Below are 11,743 nucleotides of genomic sequence, written 5' to 3' on the forward strand. Positions count from 1 at the left end.
GAGAACATAAAGCTCTCCTGCTAAAGTGACAATCCCTCTAATGCTTGACAAGACAAGTTTCCACCAAGATACAGAAGCAAAATGCCAGATTTTCTCAATGCTATAAATACCCACAAAAAAGTTAACGATAAGGTAATAAAGTAAAAAAAAATGATAAAGTAAACAAAAGAATCACACAGAAAATTAAGCAAGTTTTATGTTTAACAAAGGACAAAGAACACCTCTCATGTTCTAGATGCTGATGATAAATGCATTATTTTTAAGTAGGTGGAATTCAGTCTGCCCAACACAGTGCACACCGTGTTACAGAACTGAAATGCCATTTTCTACAGACAAAAAAGCCTTTCTTTAAAAAGATATAGAGATCCCCCTGAGGGCCCTCAGGCTGCAAGAGATACAGGAAATGGGTCATTCAAGGATTAAGCTTATTTGGAAAAATGGCATTAGAAAAAAAAAGAGAAGACAATGTAACTATTTACTGTGGCCAGCCTGGATAGCCAATTCTGTCCTAAGTTACAAAACAGAGACCTCAACATTATGTTTACACACCAAGTTTGGATGTTTGGTAATTTTATTTTCTTTAAAATGCTTGCCTAAAGTTTTTGACAAAATACCACATACTAGAGAATGACTCCTTTCAGCAGTGACCTGAGAACTACACTTCTGCACAAAGCAGAAAAAAACCAAGTCTGGAGCAAACTCCCCTCCAAAACCCAGAGCAGGAACAGGATCTGTTGGCTCCTGCAGCACTCAGAGTGCTCTGTCAGATGACACCATCTGCAAACAAGTCAATCAACACATGCCAGTGATAGCAGGACTGCAGGACCACTGCCAGGATCAGAGCTCAGCTGTACCCTAATGCAGATGGGTGGGAGAAGCAGCAAAGACTGGTTATTAAATACTTACAGACTGACAAAAATATCAGAAGCTCTTTCCCAACCATTTAAACAAAAACACCTGAATCCAACCCCTCACCTACAGACTTCCAATACCAAAGTTCACAGTTTTAGCTGATTTCTGTCTGGGATCACCTGAATGTTATCTTAGTTTTTGCAGTCAAGCAGAAACTTAGTGCCAGCCCTCTGAAGAAAGACCCCGTTAGTACAAGAACAGCAAGAGTGAAAGAAGAAATTTTAAAGTAAAGACTTCCAGAAATATTTAAGTAATTATGCCATGGAGTTTTGCAGAATAAAGGCTAAGTTTGCATAATACATAAACACTATATAAAAACAGGGTTCACATCAGCCACTCTCATTTCTTACCTGCTCCAATTTGAAAATGTGCTGATTGAAATAATACTGAAGTTGTTCATTTGCATAATTTATACAGAACTGCTCAAAACTGTTGGTTTCAAAATCTTCAAATCCAAAAATATCAAGTACACCAATGGACAGACACTAAAAGAAGAAGTGGAAATCTAGTTACCAGCCTGTCAGTGCTTTAACCCCAACAGATAAACAGTCCAGAAAGCACTGCAGTCTGTGCTGAAAGATTTTAAATATTTAATAGTTCTGTCTACTGTGAAAACAGAGATGAATAAATATTACCAGGAGATTTACCATGGGCTTGAGAAGTATCAAAATTTATCCCAGATATCAAAACACATCATCTCTAGCATTGACTATTAGGGCCAAACACACAAGTGCCTGCAAAGACTTGGTTTTGTGAGAGACTTACTGTAACAGATTCTTCCATGTCCTTCTTGTTAAGGAGTGCATGATTGATTCTCAGAACAATCCAATCAAACAGAGCACTGTACAAGGACTTGGCCATGGAATCACGAGCTGTTATTGCCTGCAGATCAAACAATCTTCAGAATTTTGTTTAAAAAAAAAAAAATCATCATTTCCGTTTCAAACCAGGGTCACTCACAGGTTACAACCCAGCAGAGATAAGTAAAACCACAATTTGCTTTTAATTCAAACTTCTAACTTTCCAACCATCACTCACAAAATGTGAAAGTGTACCATAACAGCTTTTTTAACCCAAAACAGCAAGTTTCAGCTATTCAAAATCATTCTACAAGTGTTCTTTTACTCACCTCATTGAGACTATATGGCAAAATAAGCTTATCATTAGCAGTCACAGTTTTTCTTTTTGTGAGCACTTCTACCAGGATTTCTCGTTTAACCTTCAAAAGGAGAGAGAACAAGAGTTGCTGTCACCATCAAGCTCCTCAATGATTAATTTGACTGCAGCAGTGGACATACAACTTCTTCAGAGAAGCTCTCTGACAACAGCCACATTTATCATCCATCAGTAGCATTACAAGTCCTACAACTTGTTTAAATTATCTTGTTTACATTCATTCAGATGTTTGCCTGTGGTGGCAAAGAACACACCTACACTGAATCTGTTCTTGCTCATCTCTGTGATTGGTGAGTCAACAAATTCTATTTCCATGCTATAGGTTATATTCTATCTCTAACCCAAATAATCTCACTAATTTCATGCTTCCCCTCCCACAAGATAAATTTTGTGCAAGTATCACAAAGGAGATTCAGATACAGCAATAGGGATATCTGAGGGAAATGCTGAGGTAGAACATGACAAACAGGTGCATCACACATTAATGCTAAAGAGAAACACCTTCAACAGCTGGGAAAGAATGTCCAACACTTCAGGAGGTCCCACGTCCAAGCCTTCATCCCGACCTGTGGCTTTCTTCTTGTATGTGACATTGCCCAAATACAGAATAGCTGAAAGTATTGAAAAGATCCTAAGGAAGAAAAATTGAATAATGTCAGAATTTTTCTTCAGAGAGTTCATTATACCAGGTTAGATCTCATTCTGCCTCAAGAATTAGTCTGTAAGTCCTCAAACACTCAGCTCTCCTCATTCCCTACAGAACCACATGTGATCCCAGCTGCTCACTGCAACCCATGAACAAAAATTGCCAGCAACAAAAGCTCACAGAATTCCACTTACTGTTTCTTTGTTGCTGAAAGGAAGCCAACCATCTCCATGGCTTGTTTCAATCTCTCGAATTCATGTCGGAGATCTTCCCCATCTTCAATTTTCAAGTTATGCTGCAAAGAGAAATCCAAAAAAAGGCAAAGAATGAAACCTAAACATCACAAAAAGCCCAGTATAATCTATTCCCCTTCCTTTCATCTTTGACACAACACACAGAAAGCCCATACCAATGCATTGGTAAATCACAGATTACCTGGTTGAGGTAGAAATAATCTTCAGGTTGCTTGAGGTGAAATTCTTTACGCTCTTCCTCATTGACTCCAAGTAGCAAATAATAAAAGACATGGTAGTTCCTGCAAAGTCAATACATTTCTCTCATGAAAATATAATGGATTTTCTTTTATTCTGTATAATCCAGATGCTCTTAAATTACTGCATTCAATTACTGGTTTTAATTCTCTTAGAAAACTATTTCTCTCTTACCTTTCATCTTTTTCTTGAGAAACCAGACGAGACTTTTCAAGCAGGTATTTTTCAACCACAGCCCTAAGGAGCCACAGAAAATGAAATAAACATGAGGACAAAAAAAAAAGACTTCAGAAAACATCAGACAGCAACTGCCAAGAGAATTCAAATAATGATATCTGTACTGAAATGTGCTAACTTAAATCTCAAGCAAGAATTTCAGGGTCTCTGTATTGTGACTGGAACAAAGAAATACCCAAGGAACACCTCTCTGCAGTGCTTGGGTTTAGTGAAGATAACTTAAAACAGACCAAGCAAGGAAAGTGCTAGTGAAAATTGCCACCAGAAACAAGACCCCCAGAGTGGTAACAATGAGTTATCCCGGAAGTTTAACACTTATCTGACAAGGCAAGACCCCAGAAATACCCCAGATATCTGTCTGATCCTCATCCCAACAAATCTGCTGGATTTTTCCTGTCAGTGAAGATGTCAGCCCAGAATGGAAGCCAGCCAGCAAACCCCCTACAGAGTGACAAAGTAACCTAAACAATAATTCCAAGTCCTTGATAAGGGGTGCAATGATTGAGGACAAAGTTTGAGCAACTTTTTCTCAGGCTGAAGACAAAACAAGTGTATTCAAATTGTAACAATCTCCTGAACTAGTGTGACTTCGAGTGAAAATAAGTTAAATTCTTTCAGAATAACACTCAAGGCACTCATGTTACTGCAAATGAGAAGGAATTCAAAGAAACTCTGGAGCATAAAGGTCAGGGATTGCCCATGACACTCCACAGTCCCTCAGAACCAGCAAATGTAGGCATTAGGTATCTCATGTTTTAAGACCTTCAGATATAAGCACACACATTTGATTAAGAAATTTTATTGTTTTCTTTATCTCTCCAACTGATGTTTAAACTGTTTCTTTAAAATGGCTTCCTCAAATCTATTTCACTTCTCTCCACTTCTGTTAAAAATTCAGATCTTCTGGTTTTAAATGCAAAATGGAAAGGACAGGAGGTGCTATGCAAAAGCCTCATTTAGCATGAAGGTGAAGATACAGCAGCAGATTCTTAACCTGAGCCAGCTGCAGCAAAATCTGCTTACAATTCCACAAAGCTCAGTTATAGAATTTTAAACTCCACAGCATCAAGCTATTCTCATATGAGCAGAGTTCAACAAGGCAGCATTTAATGTATAACAGAGGCTTCCCAGTTGCTAAAAGCACAGAGATCTCCCCCAGATCAGCTCACCCTGTACTTACCCCCTGACAATACCATTCTCTAAATAGTTGACTTGAATGAACTTCCCAAAACGACTGGAGTTATTGTTATGTGCTGTTTTTGCATTTCCAAATGCCTGCAATAAAGCAAAATGAGTTAATTTGCAATCAAATTCAATATGTCAATGCACAGCTTCCCAAGCTCTTTGTTCATTGTTCAGGATCCCTCAGCTTCCAGAATAAATTGGAATATTGGGGGAATTGCAGCACACAAACACCAAACAGGCAGCCTAGGAAGCCCCCATGCTCCTCACAGAACTATGTGTGCTTATTATTTCACCCATGCAGTAATGTTTGTGGGACTGAGGGAAGGAAATAATACCTTTAGATATTTTTAGGGGTACAAGACAGGTAACCACAGGTAGAGAGTGCAAATCAGCCTTAATCAATAACAATTAGGACCTCAGAGAAGACACCCAGCAGGGTGAGGATGATGCCAAAGTGTATCCTTTCAATAAATGCCTATTTTATTCCTTTTGCTCTGTTAGTCTCTGTTCCAGGTCAGCCTTTCCAGGCAACAAAACAGCACAACCACCATGAAATCACCTCTTCCATACAAAAGTCACAAGCCACATCTTATTCCCCCATGTGTCACTACCACTGAAAAAAATTCCCATTAAACACATCTTTTCTTCAAGAGAGGCAGAACATTAATATCTCCTTTATAAAGTGGGCCCAGGAATTTTCAAAGTTGTGTATTCAACAAAAACAGGAAAAGGACAAACAGAAAAATTTTGGTTTACAGAACAACTCATTGGGCAGCTACTCTGCTACACAACACTGAAAAATGGAGGTTTATGATGAGGTGTTAGGAATGAAAAAATACATATGGCACAAATTTTAACTGTGCAGCTCTAATTCTTCCATCAGATCATGAGTCCTCTAACAGCTGCTAACACACACAACACAAAATCCACTGCAGGAGCCACACTTGAGAACTACAAATGAAACTTTTACATGTAAAATCCAGTACCATCAGCTGTTGGGAATGTCTTTATCAACTCTTAACTATGTGTTCCAAGGGCATGGGAAACTTGTCACCCACACAGCACCTAAAGAAGGAAACCTCAGCAAAATGCAATTACTTGCAAAAACACCCTGCTGGGGGTAGGCTACCCCAGCATCTCCTGCCACAGACATTTCCTCTTAAAGCTCCAAGCAATGAAGTCTCCATCAGGAAATCCTCCTCCCTAATGCAGAACCCTTGTGAAATGATGTGTGAAATGATTGCACAGAGCTGTGTAATCTCTTCCCCCCCACACAGCCACACTCACTGACACAAACAGAGCACAATGGGGATGTGAATGCACAGCACAGAGCTCAGAGCTGTGTGCACACCCAGCCGTGCTGTGCACATCCACTCAGGAGTATTTCCATGGAAAACACTGGAATTACCATTATCTATATGTTCAAAGTCTTCATTCTCTTCTGGTTTTGGTTCTGTTTTTTAGATTTCCGCCACTATCTACATTCAGAGGATCTGAAAAACCTCCTATAAACTGGGAGAATGTCCATAATTCTTCAGGCATCTGTTATTCCTGACCAAAAGGAATAAGCTCAAGGAGCTTTTCCTATGCAGAGTAACTGTGCTGCAACTTCAGAAAAATCAACAGGCTCAGCAGGGAGAGGGTTTAGATCCAGAAGTGCTCACACAAGGCTGAAGGGAGAGGATTTGGATCCAGGAGTGCTCACACTAGGCTGAGGCTGAGCTCCAGCTTTGGATTTTCCAAGCCCAACCACACATGTTACATTGCCAACAGCAGCCCCACTCAGATTTTTCAAGGCAAGAATTGCCCAGCCACCACTATATGTTTGCAGCACTTATCCACCAATGTAACACCCAGATTTCCTTTTTTTAGGGCCCATTTTGCACACATATGCAAATTAACAGATGCATAAAATGCAGGTCAGCTCCTTGCAGTTGCCAAACCAGCAGTGAAAGTCCTGTGACATCAGCACAGTGAATTGTGAGTACATCAAACCCTCTTCCTCTCCAGGACAGTGGCTCAGCTCCTACTCTCTGCAAAACACCATCCAACTTCCCATTCTGGCCTTTGGGAAATCTGCTGCAGTGAACTCTGCCAGGCTCCAGAGCAATGGACATGCAAAATGATCCCAGAAAACATTTTTATCAAGTTTTCCAACTGAAACCACCAGTGAACTATCAGTTCACAGTCATGTCCAAGAAGCCAAACCACAGTACAGCTATTTTGATTAATAAATATTTTTGGCATTATAGAGTTAAGAAATCCCATAACTCAGGCTTCCTGAAAAACTTTTCTTAGTGATTACTCATGTAAGCAATGAATACAGTTTAAAACTAAAGGCTCTTATGATCTCATGTGTCTGGTATTTAGTCAAAGCATACAGCAAATTCTTAAAAGCTGATCTAATATTAACAGTTTTTAGGAAACTTTTCATGTACTGGTTTCCTCAGAAGAGCCTTTAACATACACAACTTTTTAGAGAACATTTCAAGCCAGGTAACATTTTGGGTAGTTTTTTTTTTTTTTTTATAACATTTAACTTCAATGATTGTTACCATGTTCTTCAAAATACTTTGAAGAGTACAAAATAAATTCAGAAGATCTGAGGGGACAAGAAAATTTCAGCTACAGATAAATAATCCTTTTTATAAGCATTATAAACCCATTCACTGTTTTCCCTTGTGAGTTCATGAGAAGGCAAATAAAACCAAAAAAACTAAATCATTCCAATGCACAACACCAGCTGTATAAAACAGGGTGAGTCAAAAATAGCAGGAATCAGAGCTGGGATGGCCTATTCTGGGAGGCAGGAAGTCATTCAACCCATCCTCTTACCTTGGAATGCAAGAGGCACAAACTGGAGCCTGACACTTCAAACTCTTACAACAGGGATAGATAGAAAAGGATGCAGAAAATCATCAAATTTTCCTTTTATTTGTTAAAAAAACCCCAACCATGCTCTCAGCATGTACCTCAGGAACACAATAAAAATCTCATTTGTTTCATAAGAATTGCCAGAATCTGGAAAAGCTATTGGGAGTTTTCACTCAGCTCCATGGCAGAAGCAGCACTGCACACAGCCCCAGCTCCAAAGGACAGGGGAGACTCCAATTCACACCCTGGCAGAGGAAATGGCTCCTTCAGAGCTGAGCTGGGTTTATCAGTGTCCTTACAACCATGCTGTGAAGTATCCACTCACCAACAGGAAACTGCAGTGGTCAGGGTAATTCTGCAACTCCTCCTGCTGGGGGATGTCCTGGGAACTCCAAGCAATCCCCTTGCCAGGACTGAATGAAGAATAAGGTGATTTTTTTTTTCCCCAAGAGTTGTGTGCAGCAGGAAAAGCAGGCAACATCACATTTCTACCAGAAAAACCAGTGCCATGCAAGCAAATGGAAAAAGGAAGTTCCATTCCTCCTTTGATTACAATTCTTAAAGCAAACCCATGCAGATAATGGCCTCACAACAAGCACTTTCCCTGGAACAGAGCTGGCTACACCATGGGGTGCATGTGCAGGCTTTGATGGCAAATAGAAATAAAAGCCAGAGCTGAAGCTCCACTGAGCTCCAGCCCATCTCATCCCAAAGCCATGAGCACAGGGGCTTGTCATGAGGGAAACAGAGCTGGCAGCAAATTGCTCTGCTCTTCTCCACAGAACTTAAAGCATAAAATTTGATGTGATTAAATGTTAAAGGTTTTTAAATATGGTAAGTTCTAGAAAATCTGACATTGCCCCCCCCCCCACCTGATTGTGCTGTCAGTAATTATTCTTCTTTAGAAGATAAATTAATAAAAGATTCCTGTTGGAATTTCCTTTTTACTTGGCCTTAATTCTTTCCAAAGACTGGTTTAGTGTCATTGAGAAATCAAGAACACATCCAAATGGGAATAAGCCATGATTTGCAAAACAATACATGAAGAATTATGACACTCCAAATATTTTCATCTGTTCCAACTCTCCTCACCTCCCATTTCAGAGGGAAAAGAACTTTCAGCCCATTCAAAAAGGAAATTCTGTAATAAATGGGGGACACTGAGGGTTACAATTTAACAACAGACAAAGCCAAGGGGAGCTCTGCTGCCAGAAAACAAAGCTCCCTTTCCTCTGCTCTCTCACCACATGCTCCTATCCTCTAACTCAATTTTCTGCCACTTTACTAAATTAACTGGCTTAAAGAATAAGTTAATTTTAAATTTCCAAAATAAATTCAGAGTCTTAGATAGCACACTGTGCATTTTATAGCTGAAACATGCAGTTAAGCCATTTTTCCCTGATGAGAGGAAAATACAAATTTATTGAAAATTTCTTCAGTGTTTATGGAAAGGTTTAATTGTCTTGTTTGAGCCTACAAAATAAACAAAGATTTGATTCATTATTTCCAATTTGACCCAAATAATAGTTCCCCAAGGCTGGATTCACTATTCCAAATTTGAACCCAACAGTTCCCAAGTGTAAATTCCTTCTTAGGATTTCAATCCTAAGTAACTTGAACTTATACAAGAAGGCAAAGCTTCAACTCAGGGAACTATATTTTAGTTACTAAATTTAGAAAAGGTTGAAAAAGCCAGGAATATCTTAAAACAGAGCTTATATTTATCTTCCTACCAGTTTTAAAGAAACTGCTCTTCACTAGAGATGATCTCCCTTAGCCTGGAGATACAACTAAAATAAAGAAAACAACAACCATAATCTGAGAGTAACTCCTACATAGGAAAGGCAACTGAATGCCCATGAACTGTTAAAGACCAGCACAAAACTCATCTTTAGGCACCACTGTCCATGCTCAGCCTCCCTTCCTGATCCTTCTTCTCTGGAAAGCTGCAAGCAGCACCAAACATAATCAGAATTATTACAACAGATCTCTGCTTATGAGCTCCCCTAAATGATCCTTTTAAGCTGAAATGGGTGCTGGGATGGAGCAGGAAGTGTCTGAGGTTCAGAGCTGCCCCATGACCACTCTCCTCTCACAGCCCATGTGACAGCAGTTGTGCTGATATCATGGTTAATTTTTAACTACACTGCCTCAGCATCAGGGCTTGCATCTCTCAGATGTTTGACAAGGCAACATCAAGCAACATTTAACATCAAATATTTCATGGCCAAGCTATAATTCCATTCTTCAGTCCAGAAATTGCAATCAAGGAGCAAAGATATTAACAATAGTTTATCTGTAAACTATTTAGAGATTTGAACTCAGATTAATCAGCCAGCTCAGAAACAGGATTCAGTAAGAAATATTTCTGATTCTTTAAGCATGAAAATATAAAATTATAAATCCATCTCCATAACACCCTAATTGTGCTCACCCCTCTGTCTAGAAACAGCTGTTGTAACCCTTTGAACTTTTGCAGAAGGTCAGCCTACAAACAGCTCCATTTTACTTAGGTAGCAGGAAAGTAAGAGATCACTAAAATGAGGAAGTTCTGACCCAGAATGCAACTCATTTCTACATCATGGAAGTTTTCAGTCAAGAATATATTTTCAACATTGATGTAGATTCAGAATAAAACTTCAAAGTTAAACAGAGCATTCTCAAATAGTCTGGGCATACTAAAACTGTTTGTGCAAAAAATCCCCAGAAACATCCATTTCAGAAAAATTCCCTTGTAGCACTTCAGTTCCTTTCAGTAAAACCCAAAATGAGTCACCACGGATGGATTTAGAAGTGACCAGCCCTAAGAGGAGCCTGCAGTCAGTTTAACTTCCACAAAGCAATGTAAGCTTTCTGTGCATCCCTCCCCAGGACCAAGAATTGACTTTTTTTTTTTTTTAAATTATGCTTAGTGAGTGAAATTGGGGAACATGGAAGCTTCACTGTCAGCTGAATCAAGCTGACATCAAGGCAGGATAACTGCATTTCATCTTTTGTGTTCTAAGCTTACCTTTTTGATGCACACTGAATTTACAGGAATATCTATTCAATTCTGAAAGACTATTTTCTCATGAAAAGTATTACTAAATGCTCAGTGGAAGTCTGAGGAAACTGTGGTACTTAAGACAACCAGTCCTAGCATAGAAAACCACAAATACCTCTTTATGAACATGCCCAGATTTACACAACAGCCTGTGACTCCAGCAAAGTCATGAATTTTAGTTCTGAGCCCAGGAAGAGATGCATTTATCACTCAGCAGACAAAGAGGCACACAGGACTTTAAATCCCTGCCTGGTTTGACACAGCTGTACCAGGTCTGTAGACGAGGATATGAAACACTTAAATTTATCAAAGGCAGAGAGATCAGCTGATCAAACAGGGCTTTCCACTGTGACCCCTTCCTGTTTTCTGTTTAGAACTGCAAACTTGAACTCCAGCAACCAACAAGCCTCAATTTTACTTCTTCTTTCAAGCAGCTGAAAGCAACACCAAAAAAGAACTTGCATATATTCCTCATTCTTTACAGACGAGCTTTAAAAAAAGCTTGAACTTTTTTTATGAAGGTGTTACTACATTTGAAACTAAACCTAAAAATTACGATGGTGGTGTTCAAGTTCTTTGCTGTTGAAGATTTTGTCATGGGTGAGAACTACATCCATCCATGCTTCCAGAGTTTTTCCTTTAAGAGAGTAAAAGGGCCTAACAGATCAGTTTTAGTTTATCCCAACAATTACCTAATACAAGGCCAGCTGTACCCCCTCTCCTTCTCATATGTTTAGTTTTGCTTTCTGCTGGAAATGCTGTAATAATTAAAAGCCAAAATTGACTCCCACTTTCTCCCCAACTAAAAATGTTGCTCTCTTCCACAAACAGCTGTAGAAATAACTCCCTTAAAAAGTGAGTTCAGTAAAATGCTCACACACAAAGGCAGGATCACACCAAGCAGTTGATGTTTCAGTGGAACAATATTTATGAAAAATGTGCTTATGATTTGCTTCAAATGCCATCAAAACTTTCAGATGGAAAACACAGGTAACATCTGCCCCAGATTGTGGTGTTTAGTGGTGCAAAGTTAAGTCATACACAAATTACAAGCAACAGGAAGTCAAGTGAACATTATAAGGAAAATCAATTAGAAGCAGTTGGGTAAGGCTGCCAAGCAGCACTGCAGCCCTGTGACATTTAAACCTACACCAAATGACAAGCCTAAACCAGTGACAT

At 39.2% G+C, this 11,743-nt stretch overlaps 1 protein-coding gene across 11 annotated transcripts in view; it reads right to left on the reverse strand.

Moving 5' to 3' along the window:
* MYO9B (myosin IXB) overlaps positions 1-11,743 on the reverse strand; it is a 41,892-nt gene that overhangs the window by 21,347 nt on the left and 8,802 nt on the right. For all 11 annotated transcript variants that reach the window (XM_056512964.1, XM_056512962.1, XM_056512965.1 and 8 more), the window contains 8 exons: positions 4,643-4,737; positions 3,400-3,462; positions 3,170-3,269; positions 2,929-3,029; positions 2,590-2,719; positions 2,042-2,131; positions 1,678-1,794; positions 1,263-1,397 (listed from right to left, as the gene is read on the reverse strand). In XM_056512964.1, the coding sequence (XP_056368939.1) occupies positions 1,263-1,397; positions 1,678-1,794; positions 2,042-2,131; positions 2,590-2,719; positions 2,929-3,029; positions 3,170-3,269; positions 3,400-3,462; positions 4,643-4,737 (831 nt within the window). The remainder of the gene's footprint in view (positions 1-1,262; positions 1,398-1,677; positions 1,795-2,041; positions 2,132-2,589; positions 2,720-2,928; positions 3,030-3,169; positions 3,270-3,399; positions 3,463-4,642; positions 4,738-11,743) is intronic.

This window comes from Oenanthe melanoleuca, chromosome 28 (assembly GCF_029582105.1).
Source record: "Oenanthe melanoleuca isolate GR-GAL-2019-014 chromosome 28, OMel1.0, whole genome shotgun sequence".
Classification (NCBI taxonomy): Eukaryota; Metazoa; Chordata; class Aves; order Passeriformes; family Muscicapidae; genus Oenanthe; species Oenanthe melanoleuca.